The sequence below is a fragment of the Mercenaria mercenaria genome, chromosome 2 (assembly GCF_021730395.1).
Source record: "Mercenaria mercenaria strain notata chromosome 2, MADL_Memer_1, whole genome shotgun sequence".
Lineage (NCBI taxonomy): Eukaryota > Metazoa > Mollusca > Bivalvia > Venerida > Veneridae > Mercenaria > Mercenaria mercenaria.
In genome coordinates this window covers 111,235,919-111,258,110 of record NC_069362.1, presented here as the reverse complement: position 1 = coordinate 111,258,110, position 22,192 = coordinate 111,235,919, and the positions used below count along the sequence as shown (strand labels likewise).

At 37.2% G+C, this 22,192-nt stretch overlaps 1 protein-coding gene across 2 annotated transcripts; it reads right to left on the bottom strand.

The window, feature by feature from the left end:
* Positions 1 to 5,044: 5,044 nt before the first annotated feature.
* LOC123562452 (high-affinity choline transporter 1-like) lies at positions 5,045 to 21,981 on the bottom strand. Of its 2 annotated transcripts, none has more exons than XM_053537556.1 (9): positions 21,652 to 21,981; positions 11,458 to 11,658; positions 11,013 to 11,120; positions 10,047 to 10,202; positions 9,416 to 9,564; positions 8,901 to 9,053; positions 8,178 to 8,307; positions 7,585 to 7,808; positions 5,045 to 5,837 (listed from the first exon to the last, which is right to left on the bottom strand). In XM_053537556.1, exons 2-9 carry the CDS (start codon positions 11,630 to 11,632, stop codon positions 5,325 to 5,327), a joined length of 1,608 nt encoding a protein of 535 aa, XP_053393531.1. In that variant the 5' UTR covers positions 11,633 to 11,658; positions 21,652 to 21,981; the 3' UTR covers positions 5,045 to 5,324. The 2 variants fall into 2 exon arrangements, with proteins under 2 accessions (XP_053393531.1, XP_053393532.1); XM_053537557.1 differs by having other exon boundaries at positions 11,458 to 11,651.
* Positions 21,982 to 22,192: the final 211 nt, after the last annotated feature.

The following is a 22,192-nucleotide window of genomic DNA, read 5'->3' as shown; positions in this document are numbered from 1 at the left end:
GAACCTTAATTTGTTTCTATGCTTGACACTTAAACAACCTCATTGTCCTTACATTTCTTAATCCTTACCCTGCTGAATTTCTATGATGAACTTGTCCAACTTTCAATTTGGACAGTACCATAAACTGTGAAAAGGGATGCTTACCAAAAAGATACTGAGTAAATGGCGAACAGTGCAGATCATGATCAGACTGCAGGCTGATCATCATCTACACTGGTCGCATTTTTTGCTTAGGCAGAATCAATCTTATCCAGCAGGATACGGGTTAATCCTATCTTATGTTTTCGAAATTAATTAAATTCATTGAACATATGTACGCTATCTGTAACCTGTAAAAGGTGATTCCTCTACACTGCCGAGAAAGATCGTGTAGAAATAAGTTCACAGATACCTTAAGAAAATCTACAGTAAAAATAGGATGGACTGAAAATGATATTAAAATGCTATCTCATCAACTCATCAAAATCACTTCTCTTCTGTCAGAAAGGTAAAAGATACTTATGTATAAAATGCAAAATGCATTCAACTGTTCATGATATTTACGCTTTTTATTTTGATTCTTCTGTGTGGGTATCAAAGTTTATTAATTTTGCATGATTTAGTCCATTTAGTATTTATAAGATTCCGTTTCACTGTTTGTAGTAAAGGATGGGACTATTTGGCCTCGAGGGTAGCGGTTTAAGGCGGTAACGAGGCTCCGTGCCGAGTTACCACGTAAACAGTTACCCGAGAACCGGGTATTCCCATCTGCACTTACAGCCAGTGATAGAATCTTTTTCATGTATATCAAATTCAAGAAATAATAGTAAAAATCAGATCACACGAACAAATTTCTATTTGGAACTATTTCCCACAGAAGCGTATTTAAATAAATCGCGGGAAATCAACATCCGTAAACAGGAAAGATGTCATGGTGTTTCAAATACAAATAACAATCTTTAGTTCCGGTATTGTTTTATCCATCTCACTACCCTCAAGTTTCTAAATCCGATATTATACTTTCGGATTTTTTTTTAATTCCTTGAGTATTTGTATGTCACCTATAACCTGTAATGGGGTAATTCCTGTGAAAATATTAGGCCTATATGTAGACATGACAGATCGTGTAGAAATGAGTACACAGATAGCAAGACCTTAAGTAATTAAGCAGTTCTTGGGCTTCCGTTTTATCGTCAACTCATCTAAAAGACATTTCTTCTGTCTAGATATGTAAGGCGATACTAATGTAGTGCATTCAACTGTTCATTGTATTTTCGCTTTTCTATTTCTTTCTCATGTTCGGGTATCAAATTTTATTTGTTATGCATGATTTTGTCCTGTGAGTATACATAATTATAGTATCTTTACGTTTCTGCATTAACTGGTGCCATCCGAGAGGACAGAGTCTTTTATGGAGTTAAGAAATGTTTATCCGTCTGGAAAGAGAAGATTACATATAAAACCTGTGTAAAATGATATGATAATTGAGTTGGTGTGTGTTTTATACAAAATTAAATTTACAAATTATGCAAAAATATGGAATAACTTTTAAATTTGAAAACATATAGTTGATAGAGTCTTGGCCGGGTGACTTGACTTAGAACTAGACATCGCTTCTGGAAGCTTGGTAACACATTTATGATTTCAACAACAACGCATTGTACCTTTATCATACCCCCACCCCTACCCCCACCCCATCTTTCATTCAGGTTTTTGTTCTGTAATATATCTGACTGAAAAACAACATTCAAAAGAATATGACATTACTTAGATAAGGGACACCTAAAACAGAAATGCGCCAAATTCTTTTTCCCTTGTCACAGGTATGTTGCGTTAGTAAAACCAAACGGAAAGATGCGACAAAAAAAAAGAGAGCTTCGTTACATAAATCAAAAGTGCTTGACATTCATATACAAATGCAGATGCACGAGTTGAGAACTCCGTGACCGTGGGGTTAAGGCCGCTGACTTCAAATCCCTTGCCCCTCACCAATGAAGGTTTGAGTCTCACTCGGGGAGTTTAATTCTTTTTGTGAGAAAGCCATCCAGCCGGCTTATGGAAAGTCGTAGGTTCTCCCAGGCGCTCGTCCGTAAAGAAATAATGCATGGAGGGACATTTTTGGGGGTCTTCCTCCGTCATCAAATGCTAAAAAATCACAATATGACTTATAATGTTATCGGTGTGACGTCCGACCCAACAAAAGATTCACAGACAACGGCGTAAATTCATCCCCTGCCATTGTATGTACAGAAAGATCTGACGAGCGGGATAGAACAAGACGGAGTCAACAATACAGTGACATGATTATAACCAGTTAAACAAGCTTTTTGTGGACACAAGCACATTTCCGTTGGCGTCTTTGTCTTGGTGTATGGAAAATAGGTCGCGTAACAAGTTGATTATCAGGAAGGTGCTTAATGGGATGGTATTCTTTCAATGCTCGTCGTAACAACTTCTGAAATATTGCTCCAACTGTAACCATTCTGTACGAAAATCTCAACGGTCAAAGAATAACAGATGCATTACTGTATACTGTGCAATAGTAGCATCACATTTCGCCCCATTAATGAGAAATTAGACTAATTAACGTCAGCAAGAATTTGTGCTTCATAGTTGTTTCTTACTGTTGAAGATAGTGCATTTTGCTATTCACGAGGGATTCGAGTATTCGTGGCGCCCTGAAAGCCAAAATAATGGCTATATATTTTTGATTATTTATCATGATAATAAAATGAGTTGGTACCTTATCTGGCACTTAAAGAAAAATTGAAATATATTTTTAAGAATTCATAAAAAATATAATAAACAAGAGGACCATGATGGTCCTGAATCGCTCACCTATCCCCATATGACAGTGTTGAACTGAGTATGACGTCGTTATTTCTATTATTTGACATAGTGACCTAGTTTTTGAGCACATGTGACCTAGATATCATCAAGATAAAAAATTCTGACCAATTTTCATGAAGATTCATTGAAAAATATGGCCTCTAGAGAGGTCACAAGGTTTTTCTATTATTTGACCTAATGACCTAGTTTTTGAAGGCACGTGACCCACTTATAAACTTGACCTAGATATCATCAAGGTGAACATTCTCACCAATTTTCATGAAGATCCCGTGAAAAATATGGCCTCTAGAGAGGTCACAAGGTTTTTCTATTTTTCGACCTACTGACCTAGTTTTTGACCGCACATGACCCAATTTCGAACCTGACCTAGATATCATCAAGCTGAACATTCTCACCAATTTTCATGAAGATCCATTGAGAAATATGGCCTCTAGAGAGGTCACAAGGTTTTCCTATTTTTAGACCTACTGACCTAGTTTTTGACCCCACGTGACCCAGTTTCGAACTTGACCTAGATATCATCAAGGTGAACATTCTGACCGAAATTCATGAAGATCTCATGAAAAATATGGCCTCTAGAGAGGTCACAAGGTTTTTCCATTTTTAGATCTACTGACCTAGTTTTTGACCCCACGTGACCCAGTTTCGAACTTGACCAGGACATCATCAAGGTTAACATTCTGACCAATTTTCATGAAGATCCATTGAAAAATATGGCCTCTAGAGAGGTCACAAGGTTTTTCTATTTTTAGACCTACTGACCTAGTTTTTGACCGCATGTGACCCAGTTTCGAACTTGACCTAGATATCATCAAGGTGAACATTCTGACCAATTTTCATGAAGATCCATTGAAAAATATGGCCTCTAGAGAGGTCACAAGGTTTTTCTATTTTTAGACCTACTGACCTAGTTTTTGACCCCACATGACCCAGTTTCGAACTTGACCTAGATATCATCAAGGTGAACATTCTGACCAATATTCATGAAGATCTCGTGAAAAATATGGCCTCTAGAGAGGTCACAAGGTTTTTCTATTTTTAAACCTAATGACCTAGTTTTTGACCCCACGTGACCCAGTTTCAAACTTGACCTAGATATCATCAAGGTGAACATTCTGACCAATTTTCATGAAGATCTTGTGAAATATATGGCCTCTAGAGAGGTCACAAGGTTTTTCTATTTTTAGACCTAATGACCTAGTTTTTGACTGCACGTGACCCAGTTTCGAACTTGACCTAGATATCATCAAGGGGAACATTCTGACCAATTTTCATAAAGATCCCATGAAAAACGTGACCTCTAGAGTGGTCACAAGCAAAAGTTTACGCACGCACGGACGCACGCACGGACGCACGCACGCACGGACGACGGACGACGGACGCTGCGCGATCACAAAAGCTCACCTTGTCACTTTGTGACAGGTGAGCTAAAAATCAACCGCTGAAAATATTTCCAGGCAATTCTGCTAGGGTTTGATGAATGTAATTCTTGTAACTAGTTTTTTTAGCCAACATTATTAAAATGCCGCCGAACTCTAAACTTCATGCATATTGTTTTTTTTTCATTTTTCTGCATGATGGCTCCCTCCTGTAAACACTTAGTTGTCGTTGTCAAAGGAGACTGATTTAACTGGCTTCATTGGTTGGATTGGATACATGGTTTTCTCTGGTTTGACGTTAAACTTGCAGTAGGAGGATGGTAGAAACTAACTTACCGCAGGACATATTGCATCCATACACTTACAAGAGTTGAACGTTTAGAAGGGTGAAGATCCAAAGCAATGAAACATCGATATAAAAATGGAAGAAAGTTAACGTGATTTTATATTTTTGATTCATTTTTGCTTAAATTACCGTTAGTATCCCTTTACTATTTCTTTTGTTTCTCTCTATGTGCATATGTAACAGTTAATCTCTTCAAATGTTTACTCTGAAATGGCAACTTTTAACCATGTACCTATAAAAAAACCTGTTGGCTTAGCGACGCCATATATTCCAATATGGATACAGACCCCCCATCCCCTCTTTCAGTCTATTATCTTTAAAACAAATACAGTTTATTAGGAATGAGATGTCATTAAAACAGCCTCGTTCTCATCAAACATCTGGTCACATAACTGGCTTTTCTTCTAATTATACAAAACATATTACTAAACGTTTGTTTTAAAGTAGTGACCCCGAATGACAAAAAATGAGAGAAAACAAGAATTAGTGTTGATCTGAAGCTGATATATTTTCTACAGCACACTTGCGAACATACACAGATTCAAGATAAAACTATATATACAACTAAAATGTGATTATGCCATTTAAGAAGGCACTAGGTAACTGATAATCGGCAATATCCGTTCGATTACATGTTCTTCGTACGCGAATTCTTTGGTTTCCTCGTATGTGCTACATTAAAGATCGAAGTACATCGAAATAAATAATGAGACTATGTAATCGCCGGAATTTACCGATTGACATGAAAAAAACCGGCTCAATAACGTATTTCACGACAGATGTTCTCGTTCCTCTTCAAACGTTTGTCGCAATGGCGACATTTCCATTTGTTTGATTTTGTGGATTGATTCACGTTTTTTAGTCTCAAATATATCGAATCTTCTGCTTATTATACGATGATGGAATAAATAATTGGTCGCATACGACATGAACATGATCGTGTTTAATGAAAGGAGCATAGCAAAAGTACGGAACGGAAACATCTGGCCATTTGTTTCACTGAAAAATGGATATTTTATCAGAACTGGAATTCCAAGAGCCACTTCGCCCGCAGCTAATCGAAAGAATATCCCAACAATATAACCAGACAAGGAACCATACGTATTAGTCCATCGTAAATAAATTGCACAAAGCAGCTGAGGAAACAGCACAACATACACAAGGTCGGAGCACAGAAACCATAGCATGTAGATGGAATCTACGACAATGCCCATAATAGCGGAGAGAGTACCCACACCAATAATTGATATCCTCATTACCCATATGATTTCAGATTCTGATGCCTGGAAATAGAACAAGAGGGCCAAGATGGCCCTAGGTCGCTCACCTGAGAAACACACCATAATACACCATAACAGTGTAAACATAGACCTAGTGATTGCATGGAAAAAAATATTCTGACCAAGTATCATTTAAATTGGTGCAAACACAAGAAATTTTTTTATTTGACCTAGTGACCTAGTTTTTGACCCCAGATGACCCATATTCGAACTCGACCTAGATTTTACCAAGGCAATCATTCTGACCAAATTTCATGAAGATCAATTGAAAAATACAGCCTCTATCACATACACAAGGTTTTCCTTTGATTTGACCTAGTGACCAAGTTTTTGATCCCAGATGACCCATATTCAAACTTGACCTAGATTTCATCAAGGCAATCATTCTGACCAAATTTCATGAAGATCAATTGAAAAATACAGCCTCTATCGCATACACAGGGTTTTTCTTTGATTTGACCTAGTGACCTAGTTTTTGACCCCAGATGACCCATTTTCGAACTCGGCCTAGACTTCATCAAGGTAATCATTCTGACCAAAATTCATGAAGATCAATTGAAAAATACCGCCTCTATCGCATACACAAGGTTTTTCTTTGATTTAGCCTAGTGACCTAGTTTTTGACCTGAGATGACCCATTTTCGAACTCGGCCTAGATTTCATCAAGGCAATCATTCTGAACAATATTCATGAAGATCAATTGAAAAATACAGCCTCTAGCGCATACACAAGGTTTTTCTTTGATTTGACCTAGTGACCTAGTTTTTGACCCGAGATGAACCATTTTCGAACTCGTCCTAGATTTCATCAAGGTTATCATTCTGACCAATACTCATGAAAAATAATGGAAAAATACAGCCTCTATCGCATACACAAGGTTTTTCTTTGATTTGACCTAGTGACCTAGTTTTTGACCCCAGATGACCCTTTTTTGAACTCGGCCTAGATTTCATCAAGGCAATCATTCTGACCAACATTCATGAAGATCAATTGAAAAATACAGCCTCTATCGCATACACAAGGTTTTTCCTTGATTTGACCTAGTGACCTAGTTTTTGACCTCAGATGACCCATTTTCGAACTCGGCCTAGATTTCATCAAGATAATCATTCTGACAAAATTTCATGAAGATCAGTTGAAAAATACAGCCTCTATCGCATACACAAGCTAAATGTTGACGGACAGACGACAGACAGACGCCGGACATCGAGCGATCAGAAAAACTCACCTGAGCATTGCTCAGGTGAGCTAAAAATAGATGAAGTTACAAAATATCTAGGGGGTGGGTGTTTTTGCAGTGGAAGAACGGAAAATGATGTTAACTTCACTTGATAACTGTTTCTCGGACATAGACTGTAAAATAGTAATTAAATCAGTCATAAACAGCATACAAACCCACAATTCTCGGGTTAGCTGCACGAAAATCCGTCACTAAATAACCGCAGTTTCCTATTCTTCTGATATTATTAAATGAGGAACTTGGCTACATATGTGCATTCACATACAACATATGAGTGTATAAATTTATATAGTAATAGCAAACAAGGATTTTCTCAACAAATCGCTATTTTTAAATAAGTGTGGACATTTTCTCATTTGATCGTGATACTAAATTAATACTTATTTAATACTCAATTAACTCAACGTGGTAATTTATCGTATACATGTACTACTAAAATTCAAAAAGACCTACTGTTGAAAGGACGTATATAAAGCTGGATGGTGTTATAAGTGTATGAATATCATTTACCTGTGGTCTGAAAACAAGTTTGTACACATTTCGTGCAAACATGGTACTGGCTGACAATGTTGTTGAGTCAGCAGACGACATGACTGCTGCTGACACAGCTCCCAGTCCAACAAAGGCCACTGCTTTCGGCGTTAGATACTCTAGAACAAGGGGCAATATAAGCTTCAAGTCCTTAGCAGGAATTGGCACTTCTCCAACTTCTGCATACCTTGTCTGGTTCCAATCTAGAAATAACTTATAGGTATTATGACTTAAATGGTAAAATAATTCAGTTCATACTCACACTCAAAAAAACTTATGGCAAGACCTACAAACTGTTTTATGTATAGTTGACATTGACCTTCATATGATCGTCACCTTTAACATTTAAACCTAAAACAAATCTTTCACCATACACCAAAGAGCATTATTTTACGAGTTGAATACACAGTTCCTCGTTTCTAAATATTTTGATATCATAGTTCATACATAATGTAGTTGAAACGAAACACCAATGATGCAATGGGTTTGTTACGGTCAATCTCTTTTCTATATCTTGAAACTAGATATTATTTATTTACTGATGTCATTTTAGTATAAAAGTCAGAATATACCTGTGACGCTCGCTACTATCCCTATCAGAAAAGATGGTCCTAGAAATATGAAACAACACACTCCAGACAGAACTGTAGCTATTTCCGCATTTCGAGCAGTTGTAGAAGCAAGTACTCGTTGGAACAGCGACTAAAATATAATCATCAGAGTCAAGTCCAATATATTAAATTTTCATTTACCCTAACTTCCAAACAACATTTTGTTTCAATGAATGATAAATATTTTAGAACAGTTACATTTAGTAAGGAAGGTGTAACTTCATTAAACATGTACAGTCCTTGTTTTAACTGATCCTAATATATATTAGTTTATGCACATGGTAAAATGGTGTTTTGTTCAATTCTGGAATAGTTATGCCTCCCCTTTTGATTCCCGATTTTACACCGTATTTGGAGCTTTTAGTTCATTTTTCATCATAACGTTCTAAAATACTTTTGCTATATCGTTGTATTCACATATTGAGTTTACAGCTTATTTTTCTTCATTGTAGTTTACAAGAACGCTGTAAAAGATTTTTTCTCTATAAGTTTGTATTCTCATGTTTCAACAGTGAAAACCATATAGTATGTCCTATTTTCTATCTTATGTTGCTGTAAATGTGAACACATAGATTTTATTGGAATACAAGTGTGTGTAATATCATGGCCAGTATAGAGCTCCTGTTCGCGTACTATACTAAACTACAAACTACATGTATATATTAATGCTGAAGCGTTACTCACATGCCATGGAATTCCACCAAATGCAATAAATAAGTAATTGTCTATATACACTCCTGCATAAGCGGGATCGAGGGTCTTTACCCAGTTAGATGTAGCATTAACTGTGATATCTCCAACCGCCTCATGAGTCATGGCAAATGGGACGACAAGCCACTGAAATAAATCATACATATATTATATAAGGAAAACTATTTACTTAAAGACAATGCATATAGTATAGATTTCCCAAACGATTATTACTGTTAAAAGCTTGTTTATTTTCAATAGTATTTTTTATGTCTGAAAATATTAAAAGAAACACTTTCCCCCTTTACGAACATTAATGACGTTCAGGGACAGTGTATTCATTTATTCGTTTTTTACGCGTTTTATGCAAGAGTAGTGTTAACGCATGTTCATTTCGGACCTCATTACCGGGCTATGGCACCAACGAAATGCCTTGAGATTCTGCAGATGTTTTAACGAAAAAACATGCTTTATCCCTACATTATTTCATTATACATATAAGCACTTACCAGACCTACAAACACACAGCCAAGCTGTACAATGTCTGTATACGCTACTGAATAAAGCCCTCCGAAGAAGGTGTAAAAGACCGCTATGCATGCAGACACGATAATTGAAATTTTGGCGTCTAACTCTAGAATAACTGATAAAGTTGCACCTGCAAAGAAAGAAGTTGACAACACGATAATACAAATATTGGCATCAATTCATAAGAATAACTGATAAAATCTATCACCCGACTAACTGGAAGAGCTGTACCTGCAAAGACACAATAATACCAATCTTGATATCCATTTCTAGGATAACTGTTAACTCTGTTCGCTATTCTGACAGTAAATATTCACCCCCATCCCCACCCTTTTGAAAATAGATGGTACGGTAGACCAGTCCATTTTAGAAATATGGCAGGGTAAAGGTTAAATATCGTGTTACCAGATACATACTTTTTCAATTTAGATATATGTTCTGTGTCCTGTATTAACCTATAGGAAATTAAACTAACAATGAGAGTAGTACTGTCTGAAAATTAATACATTACAGTTTATTTCCACTTGCCTGTTTCTGCTGAATAATAATAAGATAATAAAGAATCTTTAAGAACGAAAACACATTGTCACGTCATTAATATATTATACTTACCAAGAGCGGATAATATAGCACCTGTCCAGAACACTTCGCCCATTAACGCTGGAATAAACAATAACCCACCCATTCTCTCTCCATACTTGTAAGTAAACGGGTCTAGCATTGTAACGTACCCTTGAGATCGCATCTTGCCGACAAAGAAGTAACCGGCTGAGAAAAAATATGTTTCATATTTATACAATACCTCTTAACAATATGCCAGTGTAAATGGACGTCAAGAATGCTTTCCTACGAAACTGAAGGTCGCGGGTTCGAGCCCTGGTCACTTCCATTGCAATGTAATTTCACCGCAAATTGCCTAAGCTGACTTAGCTTTAAATTGGAAGCAGCACATTGCTGGGAGTAGGATTTAATTGATGTTATAAGCTCTTCAAAAGTTCTTTAGAGTTTGTAAGCATTGTTCCACAATGTGACGGTAAATAGAATCCATCTTCTATTTACCTTTATCTCTCTGATCATCTTAAATTCTTACTGAAACAATGAATGATTTACACTTCTAACCTTTTACTTTTTCATCTCTTCGTGTATTTTCAATACTATAATTTACACTAGAGTTCGTTCTCTACAAGAACGTTATTTCGCCTCGAGGTTTATCTCTAGCGTTTCACACCAATATTACTTACACTTAGGTTCCACATATGCTTTAGACCTAGTACGTGAACGATATTTTTTGTTTCTCAGTATCGTCTACTTTAATCTGACGAATTCTGGGAAGGGACCGATATGGCTAACCGGTGTTGACTTTAAGCTGCACCTAATCTTTAGCCTACTGGCGGTTAGTGATTCTGCCTTTGCGACCAGTGTAGACCAATATCGGTCTTCACTGTTCGCTTTTCAGTCTGTAAATTTTCAGTGAAAACCCCTTCGAATAATAAATGGTATGGTACTGCTCAAACTGAATGACATGTCGATCAATTTTAGAAACCTAGCAGGTTAAACTTTGTATAAGTATTTACTTGCCTAAACATAGTCCAGTTGCATATCCAAAGGGAGCTTGGCACCAGATGAGACCCGTCGTGACTATAGATTCCGCTGTTCCATTGATAGCTCCTCCTCCAATCAAAGTAGCTAAAAACAAAACTTAATTCATACATCACCTTAATACGTTAGAACCAGAGTCAAGTAAAGAAAATATTAATTAACAAATCTAGAATGGATATGCGACGTAAATGTTGCAATATATTTTCTTTGTTGTTTCCCTTTCATTGCAAAATAATAACTATGCATAAAATATATTCAAATAAATGAATACTTAACAGTTTTACAAAGTTCTAAAGGATTCGTGACTTCCATAATTCTCATGTAAGAAGTTATAATATGCAATGCCAGCGATTTTAATTTATTTCGACCTCTGTAAAATCATCGCACTGTCTTGATATATATAAAAGAAATTGTACAGCCACACCTGTAATGGTAAAGGTTCCGACGAACATGCCTATGTTACGTCCTGCTATCATCATATTGTCTGCCTCTTTACCTTTGTCCCCCTGTTTGGTCTTTCGTCCTGCCCACAGACCAACCAGTAAGATAAGCAGGTAAAAGACGATGATTGAAACAAGCCCTAGTACGTGAATCGCCATTGTTGTCTTCAATTAGATTCTGAAAACTTAAAAGGACAAAAATTCTAAATTTCAGTTTTTATGCATTGCAAATCTGATGGGAGCCTGGAAAGTTCCAGCTTAATTTACTTTCTGTGGTACCAAGACAATATTTTTCTTTTGAATAAGATGCCTCTAAAATTGTTCCCAATTTTATCATTCAAAGTTTGTTTTTTTCTCCAGTAATTATACAACTAATATAGGTTAAGAAATTATATAAAGTGTCCTAATTCACATATTTGACTTTCGCACACCTTTACTTGTGTACCATAGGTATCTATGCTTTTTTTAGTATTTTCCAAAACCTCACAAGAGCTGTTCGAATACTGACAAGCTAAGAGTTAAGTTGAATCAAAATGTCAAAAAATTTACTGAATATGTATGGGGCTTCAGTAATTTATTGATATTTATGGCTGTATTTCTAAAAGACATGTAAATATACCCATAACTCAAGAACCATTTATTTTGAACGACAGAGAAATCGTAAAATACATTTTGATATCGTACGTACCGGTATTGAAAGTGTGTTTTCAAAGGCTTGAACTATCTTGGTTACTTATCGAAAAAAAACTTCTATCAGAGTTTTGTTCAATAAGTAGATGTAAATGCATTGCACGAATATATATAATATTTGTTTGTATGAGAACAAAAACACTCAAAAACAATCAAGGTTTTGTGTTACAAAATTTTGATACATATAACAAGGATAGTTATGAAAGCATCAACTGCCAAATAAAAAACCGCTTTCCTGTGTTTTAGCAGTCCTGGAACGAATTCATCGGGTTAAGTATCAAAGTAGATAAACAAACTTAAACATCTTGCAAATATGAGCTCTTACATCAAATTAAATTAAGCAAAGAACTAAAGAACTACATGTCAATCGCCTCTCTTAAGCGATAGTAAACGGTAAGTGTCCTCTAAGAGACAGATTGTATCATGTCTCGCTTTCATGAAGTTATATAGTTATGCCTATTTATTTCACATCGATTCGAATGTCATAATCGTACTGAACCATGACCATGCCATTTCCTTTGCTTCGCCCCTTCGCGTAGTACAGTGGTAGCTTCGATAGCGCGATTACGCGATAAGTGACTGGAAAATACGATGCGATGGCACGTTATTACCATGAGAAAACGCGGTAAGATGATGCGAAGATTTTAGCATCACACTGTCTCATCCTGTATTTGCATCATATTATCGCGCTATCGCCATAAGAACATATTTGAAAGTTATATGACCTATAGGTTTCAACGGGCTTGTTATATTAAAAGAGAGAAAAAAATGAATTAAATGGACGCCCTGAAACTAAATAAATCGCCGTAAAAATCGGCAACGTCACTACTATTTAGGGCATGGCTTAAACGTGATTTTTCGACGCCATTTGAGTAAAAAGTTTGCATTTGACCTTTTTCATAATTGCAAATCGGGTGAAGATCAGCATTTGCTATTATTATTAGCGGTCAACGTCTTGTTGGGACTTAATTTCCCGGGAAAGTAGACTGTCGTCAGTGAACAGCTTGGTGCCGGATAAAGTTATTCAGCCAGGGAGGTCATTAATGTACGTCAGGAAGAGTAGAGATCCCAGCACCGTGCCTTGGGGTACGCCTGATAATACATATTTCTCTGAAGACATCTCTCCATCAAGCAGGACATTCTATTCCCGGTTGCTAAGGAACAACTGGATCCATCTGACTGTACTCCCTCGTATGCCGTAGTAGCCTAGTTTGTACATGAGGCGTTGGTTGGGTGCTTTGTCGAACGCTTCAGCGAAATCTAGCTGTATCACGTCGACTTGGTTCCTGCCATTCAGCTAACTGGCGATCAATCGGATTGTTCAAATAAGTTGGGTCTCGCATGATCTTTGGCACGAAAACTGTGTTGGCAGTCATGAAGTACTTTATTCTTCTCGTAAAAACGCATGATAGAGCTATGAATAATATGTTCCATTTTATTGGAAACAATTGATGTTAGTGACACTGATGTTTAATTGGAGAGTAAGTGTCTTTCTCCCTTCTTGAACACAGGGACGACATGTGCGCCTCTCCAGTCTTAGGGAACCGTGCCATGTCCATGAGAAAACTGGTATAACCTGGCCAGGACTGGTGCTAGTTCATTCGCGGCTTGTCTGAGTAGTGATGAGCTGATGTTATCTGGTCCCTATGCTTTGCGAATGTTCAGTTGTGACAGCTGTTTATGTACTCCAGCGGTGTTGAATAATATTTCAATCATTGAGGGGAATGGGCTTGGTCCTTTGTCAGACATTGATGTTAGATCTTCCCTGGTGAAAACTGACTGAAATTGTATGTTTAGGATTTCTCCTTTACTTTTGCTATCACTGTGGATGAAACAATCTTGGTTCTTTAGTGGTGCTACACTAATAGATTCCTGTGTCTTGGCCTTCACGTAGCTCCAGAAACGTTTCGGTTTGTCAGCCAGATTAGTTGTCACCATATATCTTTCATGTATAGTGTTTGTGGGATTTATTTATTATTTGGGTTTTACGGCGCACTAACACAGCATAGGTTATATGGCGCCAAACAGGACTACAAATTTTGGTTTCACATCTCATATACATCGAAATAAAAACATGAGGTATGGAATCAAAATTTGCATACCTGCTGGAATCATAGAGTTACCGCAAAACCAAGTGTTAAGACCCTATTGGTCGCCTCTTACGATCATGCAAGGGTAAGGCAGTGGTTCCAATTCTTTTCATACACAGATCGTCCCAGAACCACATGGGGCCTGTGTTTGTGGGAAGTTCGAATTTCCCGTTGAGTTGTGGTTTTGAGATCAGTATACCCGGACCAATCATCTGGACTTCTTTTACGTTTAGCCTTCTTGTATGCCCGGAATTTGTGCTTGGAGAGTCGGCGTAGTTTCGTGTTTATCCAGGGGTGGGCGAACCAAGATGCTATTCTGCGGGTAGGAACATACTTGTTTTTGACGGAGTCAATGGCGTTCTTGATCATGCGCCACATCTGTTCCACTGTCTGGAACTTTTCTGACATGAAATTGTCATTAAATGCAGCGAGGGTGTCCTTGGTCCCTTATGTGTCGGCTTTGTCCCACAAGTAGATGGTTCTTCTTTTCGGCCTGGAGCGAACGGGCTGCATGGCTGTGTCTTAACGTCGTAATCACTCTTTGCGGAGATTGGGAGCAATGTCTTACATCGCTGTGTGAAGCTCGGGTAGGAGGTGAATATAAGGTCGAGGACGTTGTTTTGCCTTGTTGGTGTGGTCACCATCGACTCTATGTCTAAGTCTGATACAAGGTCTATGCATGTATAGCTCAGGTACCAAATGAGGTATCTAGAGTGTTAACCAGCGTCTGCAAATATTTGACAAATACAAAATTGATGATACTAGATAACCGAATTCCATACTTAGCCCGGGCTTCATCGTCCGAAATTTAATTTAGACAAACATTCTAACCATCTTATGTTAAAATCGGGCCAACATTGTGACGTCTAGTGTATTTCAAGTAAACTGACGACAGACGCCGAACCAACAACCTATACCAATAGCTCATACTGAAACTGTGGGTGCGCGAAAGACGATAGACGCCGAACCAACAACCTACACCAATAGCTCATACTGAAACTGTGGGTAAGCGAAAGACGATAGACGCCGAACCAACAGCCTATACCAATAGCTCATACTGAAACTGTGGGTGCGCGAAAGACGATAGACGCCGAACCAACAACCTACACCAATAGCTCATACTGAAACTGTGGGTAAGCGAAAGACGATAGACGCCGAACTAACAACCTACACCAATAGCTCATACTGAAACTGTGGGTGAGCGAAAGATGATAGACGCCGAACCAACAACCTCTCCTATACCAATAGCTCATACTGAAACTGTGGGTGAGCGGAAGACGATAGACGCCGAAACCAACAATCTATACCAATAGCTCATACTGAAACTGTGGGTAAGCGAAAGACGATAGACGCCGAACCAACAACCTATACCAATAGCTCATGCTGAAAACTGTGGGTGAGCTAAAAGGCAGGAAGTTTGGTACACGGCCCCACGTGCGGTTATTTATATATCACCGAGTGCGGTATTTTTATCTGACAAAAACAAAAAAACTCAATCGCCTAGCGGCCTATCTATTTATGAAAAGCTATCCTACCTGTACCATTGTATATTAAAATACAGCAAAATTTTATGTACTTTTTACTACCTTTCTGAAATGTGATACTATAGTTTTTTATTATAAACTTTGCAAGTCGAACTTTTATATAACTTAAACATTTAAGCATATTCTTTAACATATAAATTTACAGAATAAACAAATATGAGCCGCACCATGAGAAAAACCAACATAGTATGTTTGCGACCAGAATGCCAGGATCCATGCTGTTCGCTAACGGTTATTCTAATTGCAATAGACTTTGAAAGTGAACAGCATGGATCCTGACCAGACTGCGCGGGTGCGCAGGCTCGTCTGGATTCATGCTGGTCGCAAACACAAGTTTCGTTGGTTTTCTCATGGTGCGGCTCATTATTTTGTTCTCTTCCTTCTTTAATTTAATGAGAACGGCTGAACATACAGCAGTGACATTAAAGTATTATCTTGAAAATTCTACACTCAGGCTATATATATAGGTTATATTATAATTTTACAAGTATGTCTACGCATAAGACATTATAACACAAATGTGAATTGTGAAGACTATACAGGCGAGGCAACTTGAAGTGTACTTGTGCTCCATGTAAGGAAAAGGCCCCAACTTCCGGAATTACAAAAAAGGAGGCTGTTCGTGATAGAGTAATATATTTTGTGCTGTATATGTCATCTCATTGCATTCTATCATACCTTAAAGTATCATTACATTTCTTTCAGTAGTTGCAATTTTTCTGTCTGGACACTAATTTGATGAATAATTAAAATATTAGACATGAGTACGGTTCTTTTTTCTGCATGTCTAGCATTAACACAATGAGTTGCAAAACTATTGTTTGGATGAAAAAGAACGGAATTAGAGACTCTGTTAGTTCTTCAAATTAGATATATTACCCTTACGCTCCGCACTTTGTCTTATTGCAATTTACTACCGGATCAGGTTCCCTTAAATTTCGTTTAGTAGTTGCAAAGATACTAGACATCATTTTTAATAAAAAATATTTAGTACAGAAAGTGGGATCAAACATTAAAGATATGTAGTTATAATTATTTCACTCTGCGCTTCCATTTACTGTAGTCTATCACTAAGACAAGTTTAACTAGTTGCAAAGGAATTTTCCGGACAAAAAAAAAGATGTGAAAAGAATACGAAATGGGAGCAGAATAAAATATATTCAACATAAATGTGTTTTTCACATTTTTTCACATTTTTTCACATCTTACTGTCACAATTCATACCACCAGTTTTCTAACTCTAACATTTAATCGCTGAGGCAAGTTATGAGTGACGGACATAGGGACTCACGGACGAACTGGCGAACGGACAGACGGTGCTAAGGATAATAGTTATTGACATTGCAAAAGTAAAACCGTTTTAAGAGTTTTGTATTTTAAAGCAGCATGCCTCCAGATTTGGCTAAAAAATAATATTTCTTTCAAATTGAAGTTTGTCATATTATGAACATTAGAATATGAGATTTTTGCGTCGGGAATCGAACCCCGGACCGCCGCGGCAATAAAGACATTTTCCCGTCGTCGTAACCAATAGCGCTATAGCTGAAGTAGTGAATAATGTCTTCAAAATATAGATATTTATAATCGAGACAGTTTACCTGGAGTAAAAGCGTGACAAACGCTTTTCGATTTTCATCGTAAAAAGTAGTAAAAACAGCTAATTCTCATGTGTTTCCGTAACATAAAGTTTGTCAGTAATTAAGTTTTAAAGCCTTCTTACGAAATATAGCATTTATTTCAAGATATCTAAAAAAAAATTATTTTTTTGTTGTTAAACGATCTGGAGGCATGCCGCTTTAAAGTGTAAATGTAGTTAAATCGGTTAAAGATATGTGTCAACCGCCTCGCTCCGCTTACAGTAAAGAATAGTTGTTCCCCATAGGGTCAGATTTCGATCTCCCGACAGTAATTTGAATAGACTGAAAAGTTACACTTCGACTGAGAAATAGTGCATAAATAACCGCAAACAGGCAAAACATAAAATAGCATGTTATGCATAGTTTTATCAAACAACATGTATCCGCTATCCACTATTGCATAATTCCCTCTTGAATTATAATATTTATTGCATGTCTTTCATTCAAATTTCCGACACTATTTAAAACTATATTCCGTATCTTTTCTGCAAAACCTACTGGATTATAAAAACACACCTTTGTTCATGATTTAAGAAACATATCTTAACCACCGACACATTATAAGTCATATGGGCATTTCCAACTTTTGATGTCAAAGGACGACACTAGAAGCCCTTTGTGCATTATTTCAAACATTGGTGGGAACCTGAATAGAACAACAGGCTTTCAAGCTCTACGCCCAAGGCAATGTCTCCAACCAACAGCATTGATCGGATCAGAACGGGACCGGCCGACCCAGGCCTAGGCATCAACGACCCACACGGGCGGCGGTCGCACGGCGCGATCGCGGGTCTTCCCAGCCCGAGACAGTCCGAGCAGTGGGGTACCGGTTTCCCTCCAGGAGCCACTTAACCAGCCGGCCACGAAGACAATTTCCTTATATTTGATCTAGTAAAACATATCGTTTGGTGAATTCCACAGAGCCTTGGGTATTTTATATGTATGCTCTCCCATGTATATAGATTATATGCTTCTTAGGTCTAAATCAGTAGATGGAAATAAAACAAAGTGCGTAGATCATTTTCAATAAGACATAGTCTAGGAAAAATGAACAACTTTACCCCGGGTCCCGCCACTTCGTCTGAAATCATTCACCCTCCATCGCCTCTGATTCATGTCGGGAAGTTGGCAGTAACTTGCAGAAAACATGTTTGTATTGGTACAGAATCCAGGAACAGTTTGGTTAACTGCCCGCCGTTACATAACTAAAATACTGTTGAAAAACGGCGTTAACCCCAAAACAAACAAAAAAATGTTGACTATGACCGACAAACTTTGGTGACAATTTAACCACTGTATTGGCTACCACAATAAATACACACAATTGATACAAAACTTTTAATGACGGTGTGCTAGTGGCTTATATGGTTGCCGGTTTCTACTGGTTTTTCTTTTTTTGTTGTTGTTGTTTTTTGGCATGCTGGCGTGTTTGACTAGCGTGTGCCAATACGACAAACATTTTATGTACCAACACTACAACACGACAAATTAGCGTGCCGATACGACAAATAAGGTAGCTGGCATATTGGCGCACTAATTTGTCGTTTTGGCGTGCATGCTTGTAGGTGCGGTAATTATAAAATTGGCACTGAGTGCATATATCTACTATGACGTAATAGATGAATTTTCAATTATCGTAAACCCTTATGCTTTGTTAAAGTATCAAGCTAGCTGACAAAATGCATAGGTCCAACTTCTAAATAGGATTTAGCAGGGAAATGTAGAGATACATAAGGCCTAAAAGGAATTGTTTCCGGTGACATACTAAAAAATCAGGGTATGTAAAGGGGTTGGATTTTTTTTATCAATTGGGACTTTTCGGAAATTATTTTTGTATCAAAAAATGAATAGAAATAAGTCGGTTATGCCTTTAGAGCATCAGTACGTTGATTTCTAACATCACTGACCATATCGAACTAGACAAAGTTTGGTTTAAAGCAGAAAAATAACCTAGATATGTTAACTATTTAAAGGAAGTCATTATAGAAAGCGAAAGGAACCAATGGTCGTAAAGACTGTTTTACGAAGTAGTAATTTAGTGTTACAATTATTAACACTTACCCTATATTATAGCGTTTTGATGTAGTTCACACGTGAAATGATTTCCTGTTCTATGTGTGTGGGGGGTTTTTTTTTTTTTTTTTTGGTTTGTTTTTTTTTTAATAAATTCTTGTGTCGATATAATAAGAACGAGCAAAATGTTAAGCAAATTTGACCTATATTATCGTCTACCAAAATGTTAAATAAAGGCAATTCTCATGGAAACTCTATAATCACCATTTTGACTGCCATCACCTCATTTACTAAAATGTCAAATATAATCACTGTAACACACAGAGATAGGGGAAGTATTTTCAGAGAAAAATTATGTAAAAAGTAGATCAAAATCAGCAAAAAGTCCTGGTTTCTTATCGATGTTTAAATCATACCAAATATGCTTTTCTGAAATGCCAAAAGCTAATAGAGTTTTACTCTTTTTTTTTGTGAATGCTCATATGATTACCCAAGGAAGGTTACGTGCCTGGTTCGGAAGAAAACGATACTGACCCGCAAAACTTATAAGGCTTCGGAAGGAAAAAAATGATTTGGCGAGATATAAATACGTACCACCTGATGATTCGGTGGGAAATCATTGGGTACCCGATGAAAAAACGATTACTTCTGTATTTTCCCCTCCTAAATACCTTGTAATGTACACGATAAAAACGATTAAAGAAGTACCTTGATTAATGTGTTAATTTGTAGCTAGTCTGTTTTGGGTTTAGTGTTATTTTTTAACTGTAACAGTGGGCAGTTAACCTAACCAGTGTTCTTGGATTACCAATACTAAACGATTCTCCTCAAGTAGCTGTCAACTTCTTCACATAAATCAGATCTAGAGGTGAAACTACGTCAGACACAAAGTCTTTAAATGAGCCATGAGAAAACAAACATAGTGCGTTTGCGACCAGCATGGATCCAGACCAGCCTGCATCCGCTCAGTCTGGTCAGGATCCATGCTGTTCGCCAACGGTTTCTCTAATTGCAATAGGCTTTGAAAGCGAACAGCATGGATCCTGACCAGACTGCGCGGATGCACAGGCTGGTCTGGATCCATGCTGATCGCAAACGCACTATGTTGGATTTCTCATGGTGCGGCTCTAAATTTATAAAATCGTCAGGGAGAAATGACGCGCTCGGGAATCGAAAACGGCCCCGAGATCTGCGCTATCCCTATTTAGCTAAACACACGGGCTATTCTGCATAACAGGAAAAACTAAAAGTTAACGTACAAATTAGTTTTATACCCTTATATAGCCCGTGACAGAGGGTTACACCCCTTCACCATAAAAAAAATAAACAATATCAAAAATCTGTGACAAGTTTCCTTTATCAGAGAACATTGCAAAAAATGTAATAAACTGTAAGTCTTGTTCAAATATAGGAGACAGGTAAGATATTTTATTACCTGAGTGGACCGGCCACTTAACCCTTATCCTTCTAAATTTCTATAATGAACTTGTCCATCTTTCACTTTGGACAGTCCCATTGACTGTTAAAAAGGATGCTTACAAAAAAAATATTGGCTGAATGGCGAACAGAGCAGATCTTGATCAGACTGCATGAATGTGCAGGCTGATCAAGATTTACACTGGTCGCAAAGGCAGAACCAATGGCGTCCAGCATGCTAATGGTTAATGTTGTTGGGATTTTGTGAAAAAAATTCTGACTGGATTTGCTTGAAAAAAAAAATTTCCTGGTTTAACATATTGACAATAAAATCGGGCTCGCAATTAAATAAAAAAAATGGCTACAGGTCAGATGAAAAAAAAAAACAACGTTATTTCAAGTACCCTTATAGCTATATTACCCGTTTTTCTTTTGTTTAGATAGAATATCATTGAATACTGCACTCCCCCACGTTTCCCCCCCCCCCCCCCCCCCCCACCAACACACCATATACAACTATTTTTTTGTTTGAGTTTAAAATATTTTCTAAGAATCTAACTTCTTTTTCAGGTGAAAAACATGACTAGGTAAACATGACTACATGTTACGACAGAGGCCTGTTGCTCTCAATCCTCAGCAGAAGACAACATCCGGAATTCACAGACTTCCGTCATGCAAGAAAATGTGATAAACAAAAGGTAAACATTCCTGCTGTTTTCAACGATCTAACAATAATCACTTACTTTAAAGATAACAAAAGAAAACGTAGGATACTGTTAAAAATTTACCTTAGATATAAAACGTTTGTCCGCTATTTGGCAGTATGTGCAGCAATTCAGTTAAAGCAATAAATCCATTTGACGTTGTTTAATCTACTATCCCACACGAGTGTTACAGTAACACGTATACATACGGTACAATATCATATCACTATTTCGTACCTAAATGTAATTTGTAGGCTGATTTATTTACTGGTATCAGTTAACTTGTAAATAACAAAACTTAATTCACTTCAGGGTGGTAGTGTTAGATATTATTACCTGAATTGTATAATAATAATCAACCAAGATGGCAGACTATTCATAAATGTTCATATAATTTACTTCACGATATAAATTCAGTACGACATGTCATTGATTAAAATATCTGCTGGTAAAGTTTGAGCTAAATTTGTTATGAAAAATAAGAAAAATGTATATTTTGGTTACATTTTCGAATGATTTTCCATTGATACGACTGTTACCTATTTACAGCGAAATCTGTTTCACCGAAGTAATGTTTGGGATCATGGAGGATATTCAGTTGTACGATAATAAAATATAATTCCAT

Coding starts and splice junctions, on each gene's coding strand:
- LOC123562452 (XM_053537556.1), bottom strand. CDS start 11,632: ATGGCGATTCACGTACTAGGGCTTGTTTCAATCATCGTCTTTTACCTG. Junction 9,054..9,415: donor GCTGTGTGTTTGTAGGTCTG/GTAAGTGCTTAT, acceptor GATTTATTTCAG/TGGCTTGTCGTCCCATTTGC. Junction 8,308..8,900: donor TTGGTGGAATTCCATGGCAT/GTGAGTAACGCT, acceptor ATTATATTTTAG/TCGCTGTTCCAACGAGTACT.